Genomic DNA, 25,883 nt, shown 5'->3' on the forward strand with positions numbered 1-25,883 from the left:
GATTCATTTTGCTACAAACCCCTTTGAGCTTAAACACCCAGTGGAGAAGTGGAAGACAGCGCCGACAGCATCCCCAGACGAGAGTGAAGACCGCGTGGAGGAGAACGCCGACTTGTTTATTTGCGGGAAACACCGAAACATTGCCAGTTTAGAAACCGGACCGCGACCTGATCTAAACCCCAGCAAGTGCCGCTAATCCAACCCCGCAGAGGTCGATCCAAATGCGATCCAGATAGCGGTCTATTAAGCCATTTCTACACATACTCGAGGCACAAAACCTGACCAGACACGCCAGCCGCAAACTAACCTTACACTGAAGGCATACGCGATCAGATTCCTTTTTGCGATATGAATATTCCACGAATGTGAGTAGATCCGACTATCTAATATCTGCTAAAGTGTACAGAGGATATTACGCCAGATAGGCCCTGTCTTCCTTTCTCTACAGGTATTCCCAGCGCACCTTTCATCCCCCCTGTTTTCCTTCGAATTGTATGTGGACGAGTGGATCCATAGATTGAATTTTGGTGCAGCTTTCTTTCCCACGTTTTGGACAGAGCGCAGTCTTTACCCCATTGACTAACATTTATTGATTGCAATAAGTTGCCAAGAACGGATGTTCAGCAGCAAGAGGATTGCAGGTTGGTTAGCAGAGAGAAATTTAAAAGGCCCTTCCCTCCAATAAACACACTTACATTAGATTTCAAAGGTGGTCTCAGTGCAGGGCGTTCGCGGAGTGATTTTACTTCTACTGGTTTGCTCTGTAAGCTGTGAAAAACAAAAACATCAGCACAGTGTGGCACCCAGGATAACAAGGATAAATGTTGAAGAAAATGTGTGCACTTACTCGTTCAATTTGCCCACGTTGTCTTCGAAGATACAGAAGTCTGATGGCAATGCAGGGGCGACATTGGGCAGTACCGGGAAGCCAACAGTGTTAGGACCCGTTTTGTCTACAAAATAATTCACGTAACAAGAACATTAAAAGCAGATCAGGAATAAACATGTAGAAAATATACTTATTACTTTAAATTTTACTATGACCTTTTTTCATGAAGTTCCTGTGAAGCTAAAACGATATGTACTTATAGGACCTTCTCTAACAAGTTTTTTAGACAAGTGGCCAAAATCTCTGCTTCAGTTAGAGTCCTGCAGCTGGTCGGGTACCCGCGGCTTACCCGCAAAAATCTGCGGTACACTGCGGGTTGAAGTTTGTGGGGGGGGGGGGGTATATACGCGGGTCGGGCCTTCTCAATAAAAAATATTTTTACTCCTTTTCCTGAGAATGCTTAATTCCGATGATGTCACTTCCAGTTTAAAATGACAGCACTTCCTGATTCTTGATGGTCAGCGGGTCGCGGATAAGGTACTCGAGGGTCGGGTAGCGGGGCTAACGGGAAAGAATGCGGGTTGCTGGTTGTGGGTATGGGTCATGTACAGGTTCTAAAAAATGGACCCGCGCAGGACTCTAGCTTCCGTAGATCTACTGTTGCACCCCATCCATGTACTGACCATTCTGTTGCATTGGAAAAAGCTTAGATTTCTTTGAAGAGCCCTTTGCAGTAGAAATAGTAAAAGGGTCTCCAATCTTGGACGCTTTATACAGAGCTCTGCTGAGCATCTTAATGACTTACCCCACTGATTGCAATAGAGAAGACACTTACTGTCATTTCGACAAAAGGCTTCAAACTCCTGGTCAATTTCATCTTGGGTTTCCTCCTCTTCTTCTTCCACATTATCTGGGAGTGTGGATGTTTGGAAGATGTCCATTATAAACCCTTAAGGACAAACAGCAGATCAGGATCAGTCTACACCTGGTGCTTTGGGCAGATTGTGCTTGTCTAAATCACAATACAAATATTAATTAACCCTCACACGTGTCTCAGTTTGCACCAGAGAATATTAAAGGAACAGTAACACCAACTAATTAAAGCATTTTAAAGTAATTAACATATAATATATGGTTAGCATGCACTAGTAAAAGCTGTGGGTTTGCTTCAGAAAAGACTACTATCGTTTATATAAATAAGCTGCTGTGTAGCCATGGGGGCAGCCATTCAAGCTGGCAAAAAGGCACAGGTTACATAGCAAATAAGTGATAAGCTCTGTCCAATACAATGGTGTTTTGTCTGTTATCTGCTATGAGACTGTAGATTATCTGGCTGGCCAGATATCTACTGGGCAGGTTTTGAAATACAAGGACTACACTGGTCTGTTAATACAGTCCACTCCCAGCAGTCCTGCATAGGCTTCTATTGTGATTCAATCATTGGTCAGAGACTCAAAATTAATAAAGAGGATCATTTGCCCACCACCTAGGATGCTAAAGCAGGCTAATATGCTATAACAAGCAAATGTTCTAGTGTACAGAGAGTTTTATAAACACAATGAGCAAACTGACGAAGAAAATGAAAGTGTGAGCATACAACACTAAATAGAAAAATATTTGCCTATAATGTGATACTGGCTTATTATAGGAGGTAATAAAAACGCAGCCAGGAGGACCGACTCTATGAGAGACTAAATTCACATATACCTGCACCCATGGGAAAAATACTTGTTTCTATTGTGATATTTTTTCTTTTTATATATAATTTAAAGCGGTTGTTCTCCTTCCAAACACTTTTTTCAATTTTTTCAAAATCTAAGTTTAAAGTTGAATGTTCGTGTCTGGCAGTTCAGTAATTCAGGTGCAGATTCTGAACTGTTACAATTTCTCTTGCCTAAATTGGGGGACACAGGCACCATGGGGATGAAGATCCTGCAGCTGGAGATGGACACTATGTTGCAAAAGATGACTCCTCCTCCTCCTGCTCTGGGCTTCATCCCCTGCCTCCTCCTATTACTCTCAGTTTCTTTTAGTGTCCTCAGAAGGAGAAGACACAATGTGGCTGGAGCACGGATCAGGGCCCCAGGTCTAAGATCTCGCCACGATTAGAGGCCACTGAATTTATTCAAGAGCCTCTCCAGCTTCATCCTATCTGCCCTTCAGCCTTCCCGCTCTACGGAGGTCTGCAGGCTTGCTCCTCACCCCTGCACTGTCTTCCCGCTCTACGGAGGTCTGCAGCAGTGATATACACTCTCCTGAGTGTATAATAACATACATATACATATATATTTCACAGCTGTGTATTTATATATTTATCTGTGTGTTCTTTCTTCTCAGGGGTCTTTCTACTCAGGGCACTCTTCAGCTGGCATTTTTTATCAGGTGAGTACTTTTTTCTACTTATTTATTTATTTGTTTTATTAGCAACCCCCCCCCTCCTGCACTCTTCTTAGCGCTCCGTTCCCCTGGCGCCATTCCGCGCTCTACTCTCTGTGACACGCACTTCTGCGTTCCACTCCCCTCTCCCTCCTGACTTCTGGCGCGCGGCGCCTTTGTTCGCGCCCTTTCTTCCTGTGACACGCATATGCGTTCCATCACAGCGCACACGCCCCTTCATATCCGGCGCCTCTATTCTCTTCCCGCCCGTCACCCTCAGACACAGCACGGCGGATCCCTTCTCTTCCAACTGCGGAGCAGGTTTGTTTTTAGCAGCATTGCTACTCGGCTCTGGCTTACATCACGGGGCGGACAGGGGAAGCAGCAAATTATTCTCTCTCCTTAAACCCTCTACTTTACCCTTCCGTCTCTCCTATGCAGAGTCTCTGGAGCGCGCCTACCTACAGCTCCCTTGTAGCTGCCCTCTACTCCGCTTCCCATCAGCTCCTGTTCAACCCTCTTTCAGGCAAGTTACACTCTCTGGCTTACTCTGTAACAGTGTTTTGTATTATACTTTTAAAAGCTACCCAGGGAGCATGGGACTGAGGGATCACCCCTTTTTATCTCTCCTCTCTCTGCAGGCCATTTCTACAGCACCTCTGCAATTTTGTGCCTGTCTCCACTCCCCTGCCACTTGGAGCCCAGGACCAACAAGTCCTCAGCTCAAACACACCCACAGGTCACCTTTTTAGCCTGCTCAAATTGTAAAGCAAAATTTACCTCAGCCTCGGCTGATTCTTTGTGTGGGGCCTGCAGAAATCCTGAAACACTGCCTCTTACACAGGCAACAAATTCAGACTCTGATCTACTTAGGGCCTTATCCCTCTCACTTGCAGGCATCCAACACCTGGCCCGCATACCCGAGACCTTAGACAAAGTTCTTGAGCGTTTATCTCAACCCTCTCATTCTGACTCCCGTCCAGGGACCTCAAAGCGTCGTGCTCTCTCCCCTCCAGACTCTCCGGGGGAACTCCTCAGCCCCTCCGATGAGGAAGGTCAGGCCTTGTCTGCAGAGGACTCTGATCAGGACCACCCTGATCTGGATGTCGACACTCCCAGAACCCAAGGGGAGGTTGAGGGCCTCATTCAAGCCGTACTAAACACACTTAACATTGAAGATTCGGCTGCCTCTGTCGAACCAGCGAAAAACATTTTTAAGAGACACAAGAAGAGCGCATGTGTGTTCCCAGCATACGAACAGCTTGACGAAATTATCAAGTCCCAATGGAAAGCTCCTGACCACAGGGTGCAACTTTCCAAACGCTTCACACAGACTTATCCATTTCCACGGGAATGCATCGACCTCTGGTCCTCGCCTCCCGCAGTGGATCCTCCCGTTTCCAGACTATCCAGAAATACTACCATTCCGGTTGCTGATGCGGCCGCATTTAAAGACCCCATTGACAAGCGTCTCGAAGGTTTCTGCAAATCCACCTTCACAGCTTCAGGTTCCGCCTTTCGCCCCATTTTCGCTATAGCCTGGGTGGCGAAGGCCATGGAAGTCTGGGTGGAACAGGTGGCACAACTCATTGGTTCGGAGGAACCTGCTGCAGACATTTTGCTTTCCCAAATAGCAGACGCCACTACATACATTGGAGACGCAGCTCTTGACGCAGCGCGGATGGTTGCTCAAGCTTCAGCTCAGTCTGTAGCCGCTCGCAGGTTTCTCTGGTTAAAGACTTGGTCCGCTGACCTAACATCCAAACGTTCCCTAGTCAGCATACCATTCCAAGGAAAACTGCTCTTCGGGGCCGAACTTGATAAGATAATTTCTCAAGCGACCGGGGGTAAGAGCACCCTTCTCCCTCAAACTCGACCCAAGAGGCCACCGTTCAAAAGGAGACCATTTTTTCGTCCCTTCAGACAAGGTCAAAGGTCCAAGACGCAACCTGACAAATCCACTTCTAACTTTCGCTCCCGCTTCCAGAGCAAGCAAAGACAGCCTTGGTCTACATCCAAGTCTACCTCCAAATCCTCTCAAGACAAATCTCACGCTGCATGAAGGTGCGCCCCCTCCCGAAGGGATACCCTTAGGAGGCCGACTCAAATCCTTTCGAGAGGTGTGGCACAACAAGATTCAGGACCAGTGGGTCCTCAGGGTGGTGTCACAGGGACTCCTGATAGACTTCACTCAGACACCACCCCACCGATTTTTTATATCCAGACTGCCGGCCAAAGACTCCGACAGAAACAACTTCCTCTCAGTCATACAAGACCTCGCCTTAGCGGGAACCATACAACCCGTTCCTCCAAAGGCCAGAAGAAGAGGCTACTATTCCAACCTCTTCATGGTTCCCAAGAAAGACGGTTCCCTCAGACCCGTCTTAGACCTCAAGGATCTCAATCCCTTCGTCAGGAAATGCCATTTCAAAATGGAATCGATCCAATCGGTGCTATCGTCCATGGAAGAAAACGAGTTCATGACAGTCATCGACATCAAGGACGCATATCTTCATGTACCGATTCACCCAGCTCATCACGGCTTCCTCAGATTCTACGTGAATGGACAGCATTGGCAGTTTGTAGCTCTTCCATTCGGTCTGTCCTCGGCTCCACGCACGTTTACGAAGGTAATGGCGGCGGCGTTGGAGGACCTCAGACTCTCGGGAATCTCCGTCATCCCCTATTTGGACGATCTCTTGGTCAAGGGTCCCTCCGCACCAGTAACCCTCCTTCACACGTCCCGCGTCCTGCAGAGCCTGACCACCCTGGCTGGACGATCAACTTCAACAAGTCGAAACTTCGCCCAACTCAATCTATAGAGTACCTGGGCCTCATCCTGGACTCCAGACAAGGGAAAGCCTTCCTACCACGAGCCAAGGCCGAACTCCTTCAGAAACGTATTCGATCTCTCATGGGGCCCAACCGCATTCCCCTTCGAGCAGCCATGCAGACTCTAGGCACGATGGTTGCCTCCTTCCCGGCCATTCCGTATGCGCAAGCCCACACCAGACCTCTCCAACACACCATCCTTCTCCACCAACGCAGAGATCGAACCAACCTCGATCGCCGGATTCACATTCCGAGCCATGTGCAGCTTTCTCTTCGCTGGTGGCTCCACCCGCTTCGGACATCTCAGGGAAAACTATTCCCACCCCATCACTGGACGGTCCTCACCACAGATGCCAGTCTACGCGGGTGGGGCGGAGTCGTAGGCCAAACCACTGTACAGGGCCTTTGGACTCCGGAAGAAACGAAACTACCCATCAACCTTCTGGAGCTCAGAGCGATACGCTACTCCCTCGAACGCACGGCACCGCTACTACGGGGCCTACCGGTGCGGATACAGTCCGACAATGTGACGGCCGTGGCTTACATAAATCATCAGGGCGGAACAAGAAGTCTCAAAGCTCTCAAGGAAGCTCAGGTGATCCTTCGGTGGGCGGAGACCAATGTTCCAGCGTTATCCGCGGTCCACATTCCCGGAGTGGACAATTGGATAGCCGACTATCTGAGCAGGGAGACCATCGATCACAGGGAATGGGGCCTCCACCACGACGTGTTCTGCCTCATAGTGGAAAAGTGGGGGCTGCCCGAGATCGACCTCATGGCGTCCAGAACCAACAGACAAGTCCAGCGGTTCGTCTCAAGAAGCCTGGATCCCCTGGCCCACGCAGTAGACGCCCTCGTGATTCCCTGGCGCTTCTCCAGGGTTTACGTCTTTCCCCCTCTCGCTCTCCTGCCAAAGGTCGTCAAGAAAATAAAGAGAGAAGGAACTCCAACCATTCTGGTGGCTCCGTTCTGGCCCAGAAGGGCGTGGTTCGCGGACATTGTGAACATGGCGGCAGACGAACCCTTCCATCTTCCGCATCGGATAGACCTTCTCACCCAGGGTCCTCTTGTCCACCCGAATTCTCATCTGTGGGCTTTAACGGCGTGGCTCTTGAAGCCTTGATTCTACAGAACTCTGGAGCTCCTGTGGAGGCGATTCCCACTATGCTTCGCGTACGTAAGCCCGTCTCGGCTAAAATATACCATAGGGTATGGAAGACTTTCATATCGTGGTGCGAGCACAGAGACCTTAACCCCCAGATAGCGGGGGACCGGGAAACTCTCTCCTTTCTACAAGACGGACTGGCAAAGGGTTTAGCGCTGAGTTCTCTGAAGGTGCAGGTGTCGGCGCTGTCTATTCTCCTTCGGAAGAAACTGGCCCTGCATCCCAACATTCAAACCTTCCTGCAAGGAGCAACCCGTATCATACCACCATATCGTTGCCCAATTCCACCTTGGGACCTCAATCTGGTTCTTTCCGCCCTACAGGAGGACCCATTCGAACCATTGGACCAGCTACCTCTGTCCACACTCACTGAAAAGGTTGTATTCCTTTTGGCCATCACCTCGGCTAGGAGGGTTTCCGACCTTGCGGCACTGTCATGCAGATCGCCCTACACGGTACTACACATGGACAAAGTGGTTCTCAGGCCCACTCCGGAATTTTTGCCCAAGGTCGTCTCAGAATTCCACCTCAACCAGGACATTGTTGTTCCCTCCTTATGTCCGAACCCTAAGGGTCCCGTTGAGAACAAACTCCACACGCTGGATGTCGTCAGGGCTATTTCCTGTTATCTCAAGGCCACGGAGGGCATCAGAAGATCGGATGCTCTTTTCATTATACCTGCTGGCCCCAGACGCGGTGCCAAGGCCGCCAAGTCTACGTTGTCAAAATGGATTCGAGCCATCATTTCCAGAGCTTACACTGTCAAGGGGAAGGATCCTCCACTTCGTGTAACAGCGCACTCTACACGTTCTGTCAGCACTTCTTGGGCTTTCCGACACCATGCTTCTGCGGATCAAATCTGTAAAGCGGCCACTTGGGCATCTCTTCATACCTTCACTCGCTTCTACAGGCTCCACACACACGCTTCAGCTGACGCTGCCTTTGGGAGGAAGGTGCTAAGCGCTGTTGTTCGCTAGCCACCTTTTTTCAGTGTCCTGCCCTTTTGGGGTGCTTTGGGACATCCCCATGGTGCCTGTGTCCCCCAATTTAGGCAAGAGAAAGAGAGATTTTTGTACTTACCGTTAAATCTTTTTCTCTTGTCCTATATTGGGGGACACAGGCCTTCCCTCCCGATTCTGACACTGTTTTCACATTCTGTTTATGTGATTGTATAAATAGTTGTTAGTTCCTTTTGATCTGAGTTTTTTCCAGTTGTACTCGGGTGTTGTTGCTGTTTTTTGCTTCTGTCTTTTTGGGCTATTCTGCTCCTTCTTCGGTTGAAACTGAGAGTAATAGGAGGAGGCAGGGGATGAAGCCCAGAGCAGGAGGAGGAGGAGTCATCTTTTGCAACATAGTGTCCATCTCCAGCTGCAGGATCTTCATCCCCATGGTGCCTGTGTCCCCCAATATAGGACAAGAGAAAAAGATTTAACGGTAAGTACAAAAATCTCTCTTTTGCACCATTTAGTTGATACATTTCTCAGCTGCATCTCTGGAGTATAAGCAACTATTGTATCAAGTCTAACAGCTGCCTGTAATGAAACCCAGAGATTCTACTCAGCAGGGACAAAGATAAGAAATGTATCAATTTAGAACAGTTTACACTGGGTCGGCGACCCCCCCCTTTCTAGAGCTGCTCTGTAGAAGAAAAAATAAATAAATATTAGAAAACCGGTGACACGTAGAAAATAAAAAGTAATTGGAAAAAGTAGTTATTTCTGGTGATCTATCGGAAAACATCTAATTGTTTGAAGGTGAACTACCCCTTTAACAAGCGCAAACCAAAAAAAAAAAAACACTTACCAAGTGCTTCTTTAGTATTGACAGTGGGTGAAGGCAATACTTTGGATGGAGTTGCCTGCACCAAGCCCAAAGAAGTGTTCGGTGTTACATGTGATGTATTTGCTAAATACCCAGACGAGTTTCCGACTGCAGATACTGGAAGAAACAAAAGCACAACATATGGTTATCAATATCTCCTCTGTGATGCCGTGTGATCACATCTTGCACATTAGTAAGGTGCCGAAAGTAAACGACCCCGTCTAGGCATCCCAACATTTCCACCAACAACATAGAAATTTAGCCCCATCCTGACTCAAAGTACAGCGACCTACAGCCAATTACCAGAGGTGGTGATGTGGTGCCATAATACAGCATGACATTAGCCTTTACAATATCTTTTTATCCATAAAACAGAAAGAGATACATATAAAATATAAACCAAAAGTAAGGGTTACCTTCCTTTTTCCCAGGCTGGACTCTGAGACCTTGTACTATTGAACTGGTGTCTTGGCAGCTTTTAATATAAGAACAAGAGAGTGTCTTTCAGTGTTCATACAGATATGTTTATATACATACATTTAGTTTTCAGTGACTTTTCCAAAACATCAGTCCTACAATGGCACACTTTTTCAGATTTTGGGATTCCACAGGCCACAACCAAATGCAAAGGATTTAAAGCTTTTTTTAATATAACAAAATAGGGGTAATAAAGCTGTACCCCAATTCACTGCCACCTAATCACAAATAGATATAACCTTGGTCAAAGCAAAAAAGGAAAGAAGAAACTGTTTCAGGAATGCAAATATTTGTTGAATATAAATTTATATGATATAAGGGTAAGGGGGTCAATAAGGTTTTGGCAGTTAATACCCATATTCTATTAGTGTAATACTTACACTTGTTTGGACATTTCAAGAACAGTGGCCGTCGATCTGTCAAGATTTGATTGGGATTTGTTTAGGATACTTTGTTCAGACACACGAGCCCTTGGAACATGTGGTGCTGCTGCAGAGAGAACAGAGTTCTGATCCACTGGAGCTGGCATCCACTCTTCAGCAGCAGCTGGGCACCCCTTTCTCCCAAAAGAAGACATGCTGGAGGAAGCCATTTGTGGCATAGCAGGAGCAGATAGAGAGGTAGGTACAGATATTGGTACAGATATAAGGGAAGCTTGTGTTTCCGATTCTGGAAGATTTTGAGTTATTGGCCCACTTGATATAGAAAAATGGCTATTTGTAGTCTGGGGGACCTGAGTAGGAAAAGAAAAGCAATCCATTTACTTTACTTTACCAGACAAGATCAAGACAAGTGCGTAACTGTTACTTCGAGTGTCTAAACTAAAACCACATAGGAATAACATTAGAAATGAAGTAACTAAGGCATAGGATACTGTAAAATTCTGGCGATAGAAGACCCTTCCATGAGATCAACATTGCCTGCCATAGCTCTGGCCCTCGTGCAGTCTATTGGCCCAAAGAGCATGGAGCACATGCAGTGCCACCAACACAAATTACCACATTTTAATTTTGCACACAAAGCACTCGTAATATTTACCAATTAGGGGGAAGTGTGGGCTGTAAGCAGTGGCTAACAATAAGAGCAACATGGCTGGTCACCCAGTGACTATAGATGCAAGGGAGGGCCCTAGGGGAGCAGAGCTGGCAGACAACAATAGATGGAGCACTGCCCAGGGAAGCAGCAGAGGTTAATGCCTGGCAGTGGGTAAGCCAGTGAATATCCCAGACAAATATCATTACTGCGCTGCCTGCCATTTCAGTGTGGGCAGCAAGTCCTTAAGATACACTCCTGAAAATATTGAAGGGCCTCCATCCAAAAACTATTTGCTTAGTGAAAGAAAATAAATGTTATTCTAAGCAACTTTACAATATACTAGAATGTACAGATTTTTTTTTCATTGCAACCGAAACAGTATCAGTTTACATCACCTGCATTCCCGATTTCTGAAACAATTGTTGCACACACCAGCTGATAAAAGCGGATACAATAAATTGAAGGATTTTTGATTTGCTACATTGTTTTAGGAATCAGCCATGAGAACGGAATGGGATAAAGAAATACTGCTTGCAATTACATTTACTGTACTGTATATTGGAAAGTTACCAAGAATTACTTTTAATTATGTGGAGGACTCCATTAAAGGAGACATATTGTGTGAAAAACAGGAATATACAGAAGGAAAGTGCTTAAAAAAGTAGTGTTGATTTATTGAAAGTTTTTGCAAAAACCCTACTAGTCCCACCCATTTGTGCCATTTTCCAGGTTGTGCAGAGGAGCTTGGTGGCACTGTAGGATAGGAACCAGTTAGGCTGACCTGAAAGTAGGGATGCACCGAATCCAGGATTCGGCCTTTTTCAGAAGGATTTGGCCGAACCCTTTTGCCCATCCGAACCCTAATTTGCATATGCAAATTAGGGGCAGGGAGGGAAATCACGTGACTTTTTGTCACAAAACAAGGAAATAATTTGTTTCCCATTCCCACCCCTAATTAGCATATGCAAATTAGGGTTCGGATTCGGCTGGGATTCGGCCGAATCTTTCGTGAAGGATTCCGGGGCTCGGCCAAATCCAAAATAGTGGATTCGGTGCATCCCTACCTGAAAGGGGACTAACACCTGCTTTTCTAGTGTGAATGCAGGGCTGCGATTGGCTATCCCCCTTCCTACTGCTTCTGGCAGGGACCATTAGAACATTTACCACCACTCATTTGAAACACAGACAGGGACCATAGTAAAGCTATGAAGAGATCCAATAGATGGACCATTTTTAAAGTAAATTATAGTTTTTAACCAGCACCATATATTATTCATATTTGCCTACAAGATTGATTTCACATATCCTACAGGTTTCCTTTAACAAGGCAAAAAAAAGTGAGAACAAACCTATGACAGTTCAAAATAAGATATTTTGTTGTAGCAGGATTATACAGCATTGAACTTACCTCAGGCATTTGCCTAGCAGTATTTTGGGGCAGCACCTCCTGCCTTCCCTGGACATGCAGCAGACTGCTCAGCTGCTCCATCTTCTGCTTTAACAGTTGTTCCTGGAGAGCCGCTTCCTCCTTAAATTTCTTGTATTTCCTTTCTTCTTCCTCTGATAAGCACAGAAAATAACAAAATATAAATGTCAAGCTGACAAATAGAGGTGTGGAGTTTGAATCTGAACATTCTGCAGAGAAGGAGAGAATCCCTTATATCAGGGGTCCCCAACCTATTTTACCTGTGAGCCACATTCAAATGTAAAAAGAGTTGGGGAGCAACACAAACATAAAAAAGTCCCTTGGGGTGCCAAATAAGGACTGTGATTGGCTATTTGGTAGCCTATATGTGAACTAGCTTCATACAGGAGACTTTACTTGGCACTATACTTAGTTTTTATGCAATTAAAACTTTCTTTCAAGCCTGGAATTCAAAAATAAGCACCTGCTTTGAGGACACTGAAAGCAACATCCAAGTGGTTGGAGAGCAACATGTTGCTCACAAGCTACTGGTTGGGGATCACTGCCTTATATTATAAGAGATGAGAAAGGGATACGAAGAGCAAAACACAAAACAAAGCCCAGCAACAGCTCAGTAAGCACTAGACAGCCACTGAAATGAGTCAGTATGGTTGGCCTGCAACCAGCATGCACTGAAAAGCAGTCAAAAATGGCAGAATTAGTAGTAACACCCCAATAAAAGGGGAATATATATGTAAAACTCCTAATGCTTAATTACCCCACTGCTGCATCTTTCTGCGCTGCTCATATTTCTTTCTGTAGATACTCGCTCGGAATTCCTCAAACGACAACTCAGAATCTGCACAGACCAGCTTATCTTTACAGTACATAGGGACCTGTTTCACTTCCACTCCCACACATTTCACAGGCTGAGGAACCACTGCTGATTTGGAGATGGTGACCCATTTGTTCCTGGAGAAAGAGAAGAGTACAGGGGAGTAGATTCTAGATTAGGAGGTTACAAAGTAAATAAAGGGCAGGCATGTTGAAAGTTAGGGCAACTTACCCACTTCTATCAACATTGCATGCAGATTCTTGAGAAGGGTGATTTTCTGAAGGTGTAGAGCTCTAGAAAATGAGATGGCAGAGTAAACACTGAAATACTTTTAAACCAGATTTAAAAAATATGCTGCATGGCTGATTAGTAATTGATTTAGAAATGTAATGCATACTGCATTAGGTTCTATGCAGCTACACTGCAAGTATCCCCACAAATATTAGCAAGTTAATATAGGTTCACTTTCAAACAAGTTCTACCTCTGCATCATATACTTTGCCGATTATTGGGCAGTACTATAAAGAGTTACGAAAACTTACATGTGTAGTTAACTATACCCTACCTACAATATGATCTTTTAAATAGGAATCCATTAAAAATGTAGCATATGTCTCCACATCTAGCCACATGGATCAGTGAATTATTAACAATGTAAACAAACCATGTCATTTAGAAATAAAAAGGACACATAAAAATCACGATGGAGATTCATTAAACAAACTAAAATAGCAACTACAAATAACTAATAAAGAACATGCAGCATTAATTCAGGGATGGCCAAAAGTATAAAAGTATGATCTACTATATAACAAATAAAGACCACCATACTAACAAGGTGACATTTTCCTTTAAAGGGGAACTCTGGCTTCCAAATTTGATAAAGAGGCCCACGTAACACAGAAACCCCTAATATACACATCACAGTTACCGGTTTCTTCAAAAAGTATCAATAAATGCCATTTTCTATGCTGACATCCAGCTGTTTAACAGTTCTTCTCTTTCTGCATCATTTGAAATCCTGGCAGGGAAGGAGGGACTTAACACTGATTTTACAAATTGTAATAACTTCTCCAACGCTTACAGACAGGAACTACATAACCCACAATGCACTGTGATGTTCCTTTCCTTATTGAAATCACGTGTGCAGGTAATTGTGAAGTTTGGAGGATGCATGTTGAGGACAGATGGCTGTTGATACAAAGTAACAGTAGTCAGCCAGCTCAGCAAAGTAGTCAGATCAGCAGGAGAGCAGGTTGCTAGGCTTAGGGAACTGTTCCAAACCATTAAAAATCATGAAAAGTCTGCATATTTTTTATTGATGAATATTGCAAAGTTGCTTGAAATTATGTTTACTTTTCAAAACGTTATGTTTGTGCGGAGTTCCCCTTTAACTACCGCAGTAAATTGATTGAATAGGATCTTGATACAAGAGGTCATTACCTCACATTTAGCAACAGATAACTGATCCACATTTGATGATGCTGAAGTTGGGTTCATTTGATTTAAAATCTGAGAATTCCCAAGGGGTTCCACTGGTGCACCTAGAGGGGGGAAAAAAATATTATAATAGTTTTAATTCATGTTTGTGTCATTTAAATGGGACATTTAATTTTTCACATAAGGTACTTTTTTCTTTTTCTTTTCCCACGGTTTGTGTTTCATAGTAACAGGAATATATTTAGTCCATTCAATGGCAGACACAAAGTACAGCGACTAAATCTCCCCGAATCTTCGCGTCTGTCTCTGCCCTTACACACGGAGGCTAGAACAGTAACATACTATGGTTTGCTTGACTTTTATTAGCATTTAGCTTTAATAAACCACCTGCCCCAATCCCCCTCCGGTGCGTGTCTACTGCAGAGCACAGAAAGGTAAAAATAAATACTATGTTAAGACAAACATCTATCTAGTTTGCATTTAATAAGCAAAAGTATATGTTTCAACTTACATACAAATTCAAACTCTATCTCATACGTAACCCAGTGACTGCCTGTACCAGCTAAACAGCTTTAATAGAAGCAATTTTATCACAAAGGTTTTTTGTCTTTCTATAGCTTGGGATAATAACAACTTACCACGATTTGCTATATTTGCTTGAGAGTTCCTGATCTGGAATGTTCTGCATTGAAACAGAATAAATAGATGCGCATTCAGCATGACACAGAATTAAGCATTTTTTAATGACAATTTGTATTCAAGGTGTACGATATAACTAAACCCTTAATAACTAGGGCCTCTAAAGCAAATCACGATACTATGAATGTTATAAAGTCATAGAATTAAAATATGAGATTTGAGTGAAAGTGTAAATGTGTGAATGGGGGTTTACCTGTAGTGCTGATCCAGAATTTCCATAGGCTTTGCATTGCTGTGAATTGCCTTCTGATACAGAGCACTGGCACTCTGCAGATCTCCTTGTGTTTCTAGCAACTGAGCCCATGTCACATGCAGAGCAGCAGACTGATGTCCAATGCCTTGGTTATATAGGTATTCAAAATACTGTCCTGGCTCATTGATTGTGTCAGCCTGCAAAAGTGAGAATTGAAAGAGTTATATGTACTAAAGTCAGTTCTATTTCAAAAGGTCATTCTAAATATTAGCTCTTAAAGGAGAAGGAAAGCTACGGAGGCATTTTATTGCCAATAGATTAGCTGCAATAGTGCAAACTAGAATGCTATATTTATTCTGTAGAATGTTTTACCATACCTGAGTAAAAAGCTCTAGAAAGTCTCTGTTTGTTTAGGATAGGAGCTGCAGTATTAACATGGTGTGACGTCACTTCCTGCCTGAGTCTCTCCCTGCTCTGGGCTCAGATTACAGCAGAGAAGGAAGGAGGAGGGGAAGAGGAGCAAACTGAGCATGCTCTTGCCCAGGGCAATGAGGTTTAAGCTGAAGGCAGGAAGTCTGATACAGAAGCCCATGTGTACACAATAGAAGGAAAGAAATGCAATGTTTCTTTTGACAGGGGACTCAGAGCAGCACTACTTTGGGGGTTTACTGGTATATTTAGATGGACCTTTCTGATAAGGCTTACTTAGTTTTAACCTTTCCTTCTCCTTTAATAACTATTAATCAACTAACTAGCCCCAACTCAAAAGAGCTGATACACCAACTATCGTCAGAAGCCCTCTGGGAAGAAACACATAGCCTGCCCTTCCTCTCTGGCAACTGCTGCTGTGAACTTTATACGAAAGTCAAAATGTCCCCATCAGAATAACACCTACATAACGGAATTCATCAACAGGTACAAAATAATAACTCACAAATCTGATGCAGTACTTCAGATATCGCTCATCGTTGCAGTATCTTTTGTCTCCTATGAAGTTCCGAACTAGACGCTCAAGCAGACAAAAAATGTTCTGCTTCTCTTGTGGGGGGAGAGCTTCTTCTGCCCAAAGTACATACCTGGAGAGAACAGTCAGTTGAATTATATATTTTTTTTCCTCAATGCAGCAACTAAACAAGAGATCTATAATATTAAATATACCTATCCCAGAGATCAAGTGGATCGTCGCCTTTGTATCCCTGAATATGGGCTTCGAACATCCTGCAATGAGATTTTTGGACATTAACAGATATAGAAGCTCAGCTTTCTACTGGACGTTAAAGGAAAACTTTACCCCCAAAACGAACACTTAAGCAACAGATAGTTCATATCATATTAAGTGGCATATTAAAGAATCTTACCAAACTGGAATATATATTTAAGTAAATATTGCCCTTTTACATCTCTTGCCTTGAGCCACCATTTCGTGATGGTCTGTGTGCTGCCTCAGAGATCACCTGACCAGAAATACTTCAACTCTAACTGTAACAGGAAGAAGTGTGTAAGCAAAAGACACAACTGTCTGTTAATTGGCTCATGTGACCTAACATGTATGGTTTGTTGGTATGTTTGTGAGTATAATGAATCCTACGATCCCAGGGGGCGGCCCTTATTTTTAAAAATGGCAATTTTCTATTTAGGATTACCCAATGGCACATACTACTAGAAAAGTATATTATTATGAAAATGGTTTATTTACATGAAGCAGGATTTTACATATGAGCTGTTTTATGCAATGTCTTTTTATAGAGACCTACATTGTTTGGGGGGGGTATAGTTTTCCTTTAATATTTGATGGCATCTTTTGCCAGAAATATGCCAGACCTTACAAACAAAAGAAACATACAGCACAATCTGCCATGCTTATTTCCTATAGTTTATTATATAAGCTGACTTACAGTATAATAAACCAGTTCATCTGGTTTATTTAAGTCAGTGTCTCTGGGAGCTCCAACCTAGAAGTAGCAGGGCATCCACTGAATGAGCACCAAACTGGGGCGCTTGTATTAAAACTTATATGCACATTTTCTAAACAGTGCAAAGTACTGCAGCCTGAATAATCAATTAAATTAACTACAAAACCAAAATATCAAAAAGCTCATTGAACTGATACACGACATTCAAGCTAGTACAAATACTAGTGATTCTACAGTCTGAAATGGACAGAGCTACTGGACAGTTTCTCGGTTGTTTATGTTATGTTGCTAGCAGGATGACTATACTAAAAGCAGGGTGAAGAATCAAATGTAAGATGTGTTTATTTAACATGAGTATCTGCCCTCTTGTTTTACCCCTTATATACTGTCGGCATTGAACTGGTTATCCAGAATGCTTGGGACCAGAGGTTCTCCGCATAAAGGATCTTTCCGTAACTTGGATCTTATACTTTATATCTACTAGATCAGGTAAACATGAATAAACCCAATAGGCTGTTTTTGCTTCCAATAAGGATTAAAATATATGTAGTTGGGTTCAAGTAGAAGGTACTGTTTTATTATTACAGAGAAAAAAGGAAATCATTTTTAGAAATTTTGATTTGGATATACTGAGAAAATTTTGATTTTGGGAGATGGCCTTTCCTTAATTCAGAACTTTCCGAATAACGGGTTTCCAGATAACAGATCCCATCCCACCTATCCCATATAGGTGTATGGTTTTTAATCCAAATTCAGTAGAGGATGCTTATGTTCAAATTCACTTCCCAGCCTTAGCAGTGTGCTTGGTTTACATCTGTGGTGCCCAAAAGGGAGATCGGGGTCTACCAGTAGACCTTAGCTGGGGATCAGTAGATCAAGGCACCGTCAACAAACAGCTTGTCTAAATCTCCCTCCTATTTCATTCAGATATATATTACGTTAAAGGGTGGTTCACCTTTAAGGTAACTTTTATTATGTTATAGAAAGGCCAATTCTAAGCAACTTTTCAATTGGTTCTCATTATTTATTATTTAAAGTTATTTGCCTTTTTCTTCTGACTCTTTGCAGCTTTCAAATGGGTGTCGTTGACTCCCTTCTAAAAAAACAAATGCTCTGTAAGGCTACAAATCTATTGTTATTGTTACTTTTTATTAGTGATCCTTCTATTCGGGCCTCTCCTATTCATATTCCAGTCTCTTATTCAAATCAATGCATGGCTGCTAGGGTAATTTTGACCCTAGTTACCAGACTGCTTAAGATGCAAATTAAAGAGCTGCTGAATAAAAAGCTAAATAACAAAAAACACAAATAATAAAAAATGAAAACAAATTGCAAATTGTCTCAGAGTATCACTCTCTATATCATACTAAAAGTTATGTCAAAGGTGAACAACCCTACATAAGAAATAGTTGTTTGTTAAATATAGCAATATACTTTTTCCCATAAATCTATTTTTGGTAATATTTTCCATGGAACAGAATGCTAACAATGCTTTTATGGATGTAGATCATAATGGGACATCATCACTAAAAGTAGACCTCACATTAGTAAAGTATGGGCAATGCTGGTTTAGATACACAGTCACTGACAATTCTAATTCTTCCAATCAACCGAACAATAAGGAACAAGAAAAAAAAAAAAGTAGGCGCAGCTGCTTAAAGTTTGCCAATAGCAAGGTATTTGCCTAGTATGTGTATTGTACAACAAACTGTTGTATACAGGTATGGGACCTGTTATCCAGAATGCTCGAGACCTGGGGTTTTCCAGATAAGTGAGCTGTCTGTAATTTGGATCTGCATAGGTGCTAAAAAAAAAAAAAAAAAAGAAATTTAGCCGAATAGGATTGTTTTTCCCACTAATAAGGATTAATTATATCTTAGTTGAGATCAAGTAAAGGTGGCCATACATGAGCCGACAGCCCGTTCGTGGGACCCTCAGACGGGCTTCCCTGATCAATATCTGGCCGAAAGTCTATAGGGCAGGGTTAAAAATCCCGTTGGATTGCAGCTGCATCTGTTCATTGATGCGGTCCTGCGATCCTACCGCCTGTTTTGCCTACATTATGATCTGATTGTTGGTCCCTAGGGACCACGATCAGATCAGCCCAATATCGCCCACATCAACGTGGGCATATTTGGGAGAGAACGCTCGTTTGGCGAAATCGACAAATGCGAGGATCTCTACGTGTACGGACACTTTTAAAGGTACTGTTTTATTACTACAAACAAAAAAAGAAACGTGTTTTAAAAATGTTGAATTTTTTCATTAAAACGGAGTCTATGGGAGACAACCTTCCCGCAATATAGAGCTTTCTGGATAACGGGTTTCCAAGTCAGATATTTGTGGTTCCAGTAGAGGAAGTTCAATCACCTACAGAAATGAGGCAACGTTATCACACCATAAACAGTATAAAGAATTCTATAAGTTGTAGCATATTATTAAGATTCCCATTTCCCAGGAGTTGTTTCAGCTGAATAAAAAACAGGCTGTACAGTTATTATTACTGAGAAGCATTGAGCTGTCACAGTGGATCTATGGCAGGAGTAGGAATATTGCTGCTCACTGACATGTCCCTTTGTGGACACCGTGACTGACAAGCAATGCACATTTTGATTAGTTATTAAAAATGATATGTCACGTATTCTATTAAATAAGCAGCCAGCGTTAGCACTGACATAGACACTAGAAGAAAATGTAGCGCGTGTCAGCTTTATTGTTCAGTGTACAAAGAACTTCTCATTTTCATGACGCGCATAAACAGTAATGTATTTCTATGCAAGAAACAGGGGGGTATGCGGCCAGATCTCATGGAAAACAAATCACTTACTGTGCCTGACTCTGTAGATCCATGTTTTATAATCACCAATACGGAGATTCAGGGCCCCGCTTTTCCGCTATAAAAGTCCCTCCTTTTTTCTTCTTCTTCTTCCAGCAATACATTCAAATAATTCGCGCATGCGCCAGTTTCAAAATACCCTATGCTTATTGGTCGCGTCCATTTTTCTCCACCACAAAAAAGGGGGCAAACCTGTAACGTTCCAGGGAGCCACGTGATCGCGGTTTCACGCCGCCATTTTAAGTAAGGGCAATGGGCACATTATCCCCTTATCTTGTGTTGTTGGCTAAGATAATAGAAGGAAGGCGGAAGGGATCACTTTCCTGTCAACTGAAAATCCCTGATATATCATTTTCATCTTTACTTATGGTTTAAATTCAGTTGTGTTTCAGTAACTTGATGGTCTTTCTTTATTTAATAAATATTAAAGTGGTGGTTCACCTTTAAGTTAATTCTTAGTACTAAAATGGGCAAGTCTAAGCAACTTTTCATATTGCCTACATTATTTATTTGGTATAGTTTTTGAATTGTTTGCCTTCTTCTTTTGCCTCCTTTTTTCCAGCTATGCAATGGGGGGGGGTTCACTGACCCCTTCTGAAGAAACAAAATGCAATATAAGGCTACACATTTATTGTTATTGCTACTTTTTATTACTCATCTTTCTATTCAGGCCTCTCTGGGTTCATATTCCAGTCTCTTAATCAAATCAATGCATGGTTGCTAGGGTAATTTGGACCCTAGCAACCAGATGGCTGAAATTGCACACTGGAGAGCTGCTCAATAAAAAGCTAAATACTTCAAAAAACACAAATAATAAAAAAATAACTCTACAATAATATAACTCTATATATCATACTAAAAGTTAATTTAAAGGAGAAGTAAAGCTTAACAAAAGAAGTAGGCTACAAATGCAACCACAGCCCTTTAGCAGTATAGATCTGTGCCTCCAAAGATGCCCCAGTAGCTCCTCATCTTCTTTTCTGCTGATTCACTGCACATGCTCTGTGCTGCTGTCACTTACTGAGCTTAGGGACCGACACAATATACAGTACATATAGACTATAACTGTCACAATATAAGGCACTTAAAGGAGAAGGAAAGGCATCGTACACTTGGGGGTGCCAAATGTTAGGCACCCCAAGTGATTGTATTTATGTACCTGAAACCCCGGGCCGGTGCTCCTATCAGCAGAAAACTGCATCAGCCCGGGATTATACCAGCAAGCACCACGGAGCGTTCCACTTTATAGCAAGCACTAAATAGCCGACTTTATCGTTAAAGTTCATCTTTTCTTTGGACTGCGCATGCGCAGCTGCTGAAGAAGGAGGAAGACTGAAGAAGATCTCTCCGCGGTGCTCACTGGTATAACCCTGGGCCGGTGCAGTTTTCTGCTGATAGGAGCACCGGCCCAGGTTTTCAGGTAAGTCGATACAATCACTTGGGGGTGCCTAACATTTGGCACCCCCAAGTGTATGATGCCTTTCCTACTCCTCTCTTTTCATTCTAAGAAATTAATGCAGATAACTACTTCATGGCAGCATCAGAAGTTAATAATCAACCTTGTAGTATCAGCTTATATTACAGACCAACCTCATTTCCTGCTTGATCATTTGTGACAACCCCTAAGCTTAGCTTCTCAACAGCTGCTCAGAACCCACTAGGGTTGCCACCCGGCCGGTATTTTACCGGACTAGCCGGTAAAACACCTGCCAAGGCCGGAGCAGGTATTACAAATTTACCAGCAATGTACCTGCCAGTAAATTTGTAACACACCTAACAAAAGCCCGTGGTCTGCCCCCAGTCTGGTAAAAACTCACCTTTTTTCTTCTGGCCAATCGCGCACCGTGGCTTCGCCCCCTTTGACGTCACAACCTGCCCCATCCAATTGCCCACAGTTGCTCCGCCCCTTTTGATGGCACAACCCGCCCATTTGTTACCGCCCCTCCACCAGCCGGTGGAAATTTTATTAAAAGGTGGTAACTCTAGAGCCCACTGAGCATGTGAGTGTCGCATCCAAGATGGTGACCCCCTGTGACAAGTTTGAAGTCCTGGATAATTGCTGCTATTTTAACTGGTGCAATAAGTTCAGTTTATAAAAGATGGCCTTCTTAGCCCTATTAATTTTTAGGGTTTAGTTCTCCTTTAAAGGTGAACAACTCCTCTAAGGTAAGTTGTTGGGAAAAACTGGGCAGCCAGGGAGGGGAATTAAACATTTTCTGACAATCATCTTACAAGCTGATTTGTAATACTGGTCTGGGTTTTTGTTTTTTTTGCTGAGTAGGCCTGTTAAATAATAATGCGCAAGTGAAAACCCTACACTCAAGGGGTTAATAATATTATTACCTCAGAAATCCTTGTATCTGTGACTAAAACCATGAAAGAAGGATTGGGTTGTCCACTTCAACATTCCAGTCTGGGTTTTAGTGTTGTGAAACCAAGAAAGAACTATGCAAATAGGGAAGGGGGTGTGGGAGCTCAAGGTTAAGTTAAAATATGTAATAAGTAGTGCTAGTCATCAGCCAAATTAGCTACAAACATACAAACACATTCAAAAAAGAGGGATGAGGAGGTTAAACAAAGCACATTCCCTGGTCTCTTGTATGGTGGCTTTACAATTTTATGATCATAACTTCATAACTAAAATAAACTGTTATTGTAAATACATGCACTTGCATAGATACTACTGAACCAGGGACTGTGCATTGATCAAAACCCCCCTTTTTTTGTATGCTTGGACCCAGAAAGAACTGGCACAATAGCATCTTTATGATGTTATAGCCCTCCCTGTGATACCATCAGCTTGCCCTCTTTGGCCAGATCTTGCAATCCGCAAAGGTGGCAAGCATAGAGAATGCTGTATTACCATAGGCACAGATGTAGTGTGAGTTGTTCTTGTCCTTAGGTTATATAAAAGCAGAGAGCTCATGGCTCTTTCTCTTTTGCAATTCACATAACACTAGGGTTGTAATCTAGAAAAAACATGGCATGCATACAAAGCCCTGCGGGCATTACCAAATTCTCACTGCTAATGGCTATCCATGGCCTTCAATGGTACTGAATGCTCACTGCACATGCTCAGTTTTAACTGAGATGTAGAATCTAAAAAGACAAGAGAATGGGTAACCCCTAGAGAAAATGCAATATGGATAGTGGATAAAAGCTCCTATCCAATTCATTTAAGCACCCTTGATGTGGCATGGATCACTGGGAACAAGTACCTGTGGTGTGTGAGTAACACCCTAAAGCCAATTCAGTGTGTTGGATCTGTTGTACTAGACATATTAAATGTTATGAGATGTGCCTTGCTCTTGTCTAATTAAAGGGGTGGTTCACCTTTAAGTTAACTTTTAGTATACTCTTGAATGGCTTATTGTAAGCAACTTTTTAATTAGCCATTTTTAACTGGACTTTATTTTATAGTTTTTGAAGTATTCGCCTTCTTATTTTGACCCTTTACAGCTTTCAAATATAGGTCACTTACCCCATCTAGAAAACAAATGCTCCATAAGGTCACAAATGTATTGTTATTGCTACTTTTTATTACTATGCGTTAGAGGGAATACTATACATGTTTTTTAACTACTGATGTGAATAAAATATATATTTTTTATTGAATAGCATGTTTTGGAGAAATTATTGAGATTGTGACTTTTTATTACTGCCCACATTGAGGTGGGCAATATCGGGCTGATCTGATCGTGGGCCCTAGGGCCCATTGGAGGGCCACACGCACGATCCGATAAGCTGCCATCACGGTCTGTGGGCAGCTTTTATCGGCCCGTGTATGGCCAGCTTTAGATTGTATTTCTGTTTCAGACAGCAGGTGGTGCCTGGATAGTAATGTGAACGTGCATAGTAGGGTGTCAGCTTTTGTTTGACACTAGGTTTCACCTACCTTATCTCTCTGCTCTTTTTTCTGGTATGTGGAAAATGCTAAGAGTGATGACTCCTTGATAACACAAATAGAAGTTAGCGCATACAAATTGTCCCAGAAGACACTTAAGCTACCGAATAATCAACACATTTACATCATTTTCTTGCAGGGTAGAAACACATAAATTTACACTGACCATATTTTTTTGAAAAATACACATTTGGGGGCAAATCCAAAATGGCTAACCATGTGTTTCTGCTCCAAACTACAGAATCGCAATCCTTTGACAACATTTTCAGTTTAAATCAAATACCTGAAAAATTCCTCAAAGCTTTCCTTTCCTGTGCGCCAATCTCCAGTGCTCCAAACCCAATGAAGAAAATTTGCGGATGTGCACAAATAAAGGGGAGGGGTAAGGGGCAAGGAATGTCAGCAGGCCTAGGGGCACCCACGTTGTAAATCTGGCCCTGCTTATGGCAGAAGTGGCCCTGCCGCCAGATATTTTACCCCCATTTTCAATTTTTAATATGTACATAACAAAACTTATTCCCCATTATAGTGAAATCTTCTTATGTGGTGCTAACTGCTATGCCTAGCTAGCAAGGCAATGCATTATGAACTTCATACTAGATAGAGCATGTTTTAGTTGCTGTAATGCAAGTAACAGGCAAAGGTTAGGGACAGTCAGGTTAGGACCACATTGGCTCGCTCATAGAGCACTGTCTAGGGTTGCCACCTTTTATTGGAATCAGATATAGACGTCAGGGTGGTGGTTACATTAAAGGAGAAGGAAACCCCCTGGGCGCAAAAACCCTCCCCCCTCACCTGTGTTGCTTCCCCTCCCTCCTCCCCCCTGGCCTACCTGTCCCGCTGGGCAAATGCCTCAAACTTGTTACTTACCCCTCTGTGCAGGTCCAGTCTACGGAGTTCAACGACGCCATCTTCTTCCACGCGATCTTCTTCCTGCTTTGACCGGCGCATGTGCAGTAGGAGCATTTCACCGGTACGGATCTACTGCACATGCGCTAAAAGTCACAAAGTGAAATTGGAAAACTTTGTGACTTTTGGCGCATGCGCAGTAGATGCGTACCAGCGAAATGCTCCTGGTGCGCATGCGCCAAAAACGCCGGTCAAAGCAGGAAGAAGATCGCGTGGAAGAAGATGGCGTCTGTGAACTCCGTGGACTGGACCTGCGCAGAAGGGTAAGTAACAAGTTAGGGGCATTTGCCCAGTGGGACAGGTAGGCCAGGGGAGAGGGGGAGCAACACAGGAGAGGGTTTTTGCGCCCAGGGGGTTTCCTTCTCCTTTAAGGGGCTTGGACAATGATGTCTAGGGTGGGGCTATGTCATATCCAGTAGTGATTGGCGCATTTCAGATCAGTTGACCTGAAATCTGCGGCTTGGACGGGTTGGGACTGAAATTTCAGTGACCATTGCAGATTTAAATCCAGCCCTGGGTGCAGGTCTCATTGGAGAAATGCACTGCTCTTCAGCTTCCCTGTCTTGAAACCAGAGGCTGCACACAGGGCCGCCATTAGAAATCATGGGGCCCCGTACAACAAAATTTTTGGGGCCCCCTGGGCCCCGCCCACACTGACGACCAAGCTCCACCCCATATGCCGCCCACTCCACATCGCAGTTAAAAGACCACACAGACATCAGCGCTAAAAAAGTAACCCCCCACACAAGTTATAAAAAGCTATTGATAATTGAAAAAAAAGTGTCAGGGGCCCCCTTACAAGTTAAAAAAAATTGGGGCCCCAAAAAATAAAATTTTAAAAAAAAACATTGGTGGCAAGGGGCCCCTTATAAGTTAAAAAAAAATTGGGGCCCCAAAAAAAAAATGTTTTACAAAAAGATTGGTGGCAGGGGCCTATAGAATATTAAAATAATATACATTGGTGGCCAGGGGATTAAAAAAAAAAAAATACACAAACTGGTGTTCAGTAGAATTGAACTCATGGCTTCAGTACTTCAACTTTGCCTCCTTTCGTGACTTCGGGTCTTTGCACCTCTTCAGGACTTCGGCTTCCGCTGTTTTCGTGACTTCGGGTCTTTTCGGCGCTTCGTGACTTCGGGTCTTTTCAGCGATTCGGCTTTCCGGCACTTCCGCATCGGCAACGCAGACGGAGGACGTACAGCTCGGGCGCTCGT

The 25,883-nt window shown here is 43.2% G+C and overlaps 1 protein-coding gene and 1 long non-coding RNA gene across 2 annotated transcripts in view; one reads left to right on the top strand and one right to left on the bottom strand.

Moving 5' to 3' along the window:
• The window catches only part of bub1.L (BUB1 mitotic checkpoint serine/threonine kinase L homeolog), a 37,327-nt gene extending 17,434 nt beyond the window's left edge, over window positions 1-19,893 (bottom strand). The window contains 15 exon segments of the mRNA NM_001088647.1: window positions 696-768; window positions 848-953; window positions 1,665-1,778; window positions 9,006-9,140; window positions 9,440-9,498; window positions 9,881-10,233; window positions 11,944-12,095; window positions 12,719-12,912; window positions 13,007-13,068; window positions 14,219-14,319; window positions 14,854-14,897; window positions 15,108-15,304; window positions 16,042-16,183; window positions 16,266-16,325; window positions 19,848-19,893. Of these exon segments, the coding sequence (NP_001082116.1) occupies window positions 696-768; window positions 848-953; window positions 1,665-1,778; window positions 9,006-9,140; window positions 9,440-9,498; window positions 9,881-10,233; window positions 11,944-12,095; window positions 12,719-12,912; window positions 13,007-13,068; window positions 14,219-14,319; window positions 14,854-14,897; window positions 15,108-15,304; window positions 16,042-16,183; window positions 16,266-16,325; window positions 19,848-19,870 (1,815 nt within the window). The 5' untranslated portion in view covers window positions 19,871-19,893.
• On the top strand, window positions 2,893-3,897 carry LOC121393631. The gene is made up of 2 exons (XR_005961204.1): window positions 2,893-3,211; window positions 3,647-3,897. It is a non-coding gene; the product is annotated as an uncharacterized LOC121393631 (long non-coding RNA).
• Window positions 19,894-25,883: the final 5,990 nt, after the last annotated feature.

This window comes from Xenopus laevis, chromosome 5L (genome assembly GCF_017654675.1).
Source record: "Xenopus laevis strain J_2021 chromosome 5L, Xenopus_laevis_v10.1, whole genome shotgun sequence".
In the NCBI taxonomy this organism is placed as follows: domain Eukaryota; kingdom Metazoa; phylum Chordata; class Amphibia; order Anura; family Pipidae; genus Xenopus; species Xenopus laevis.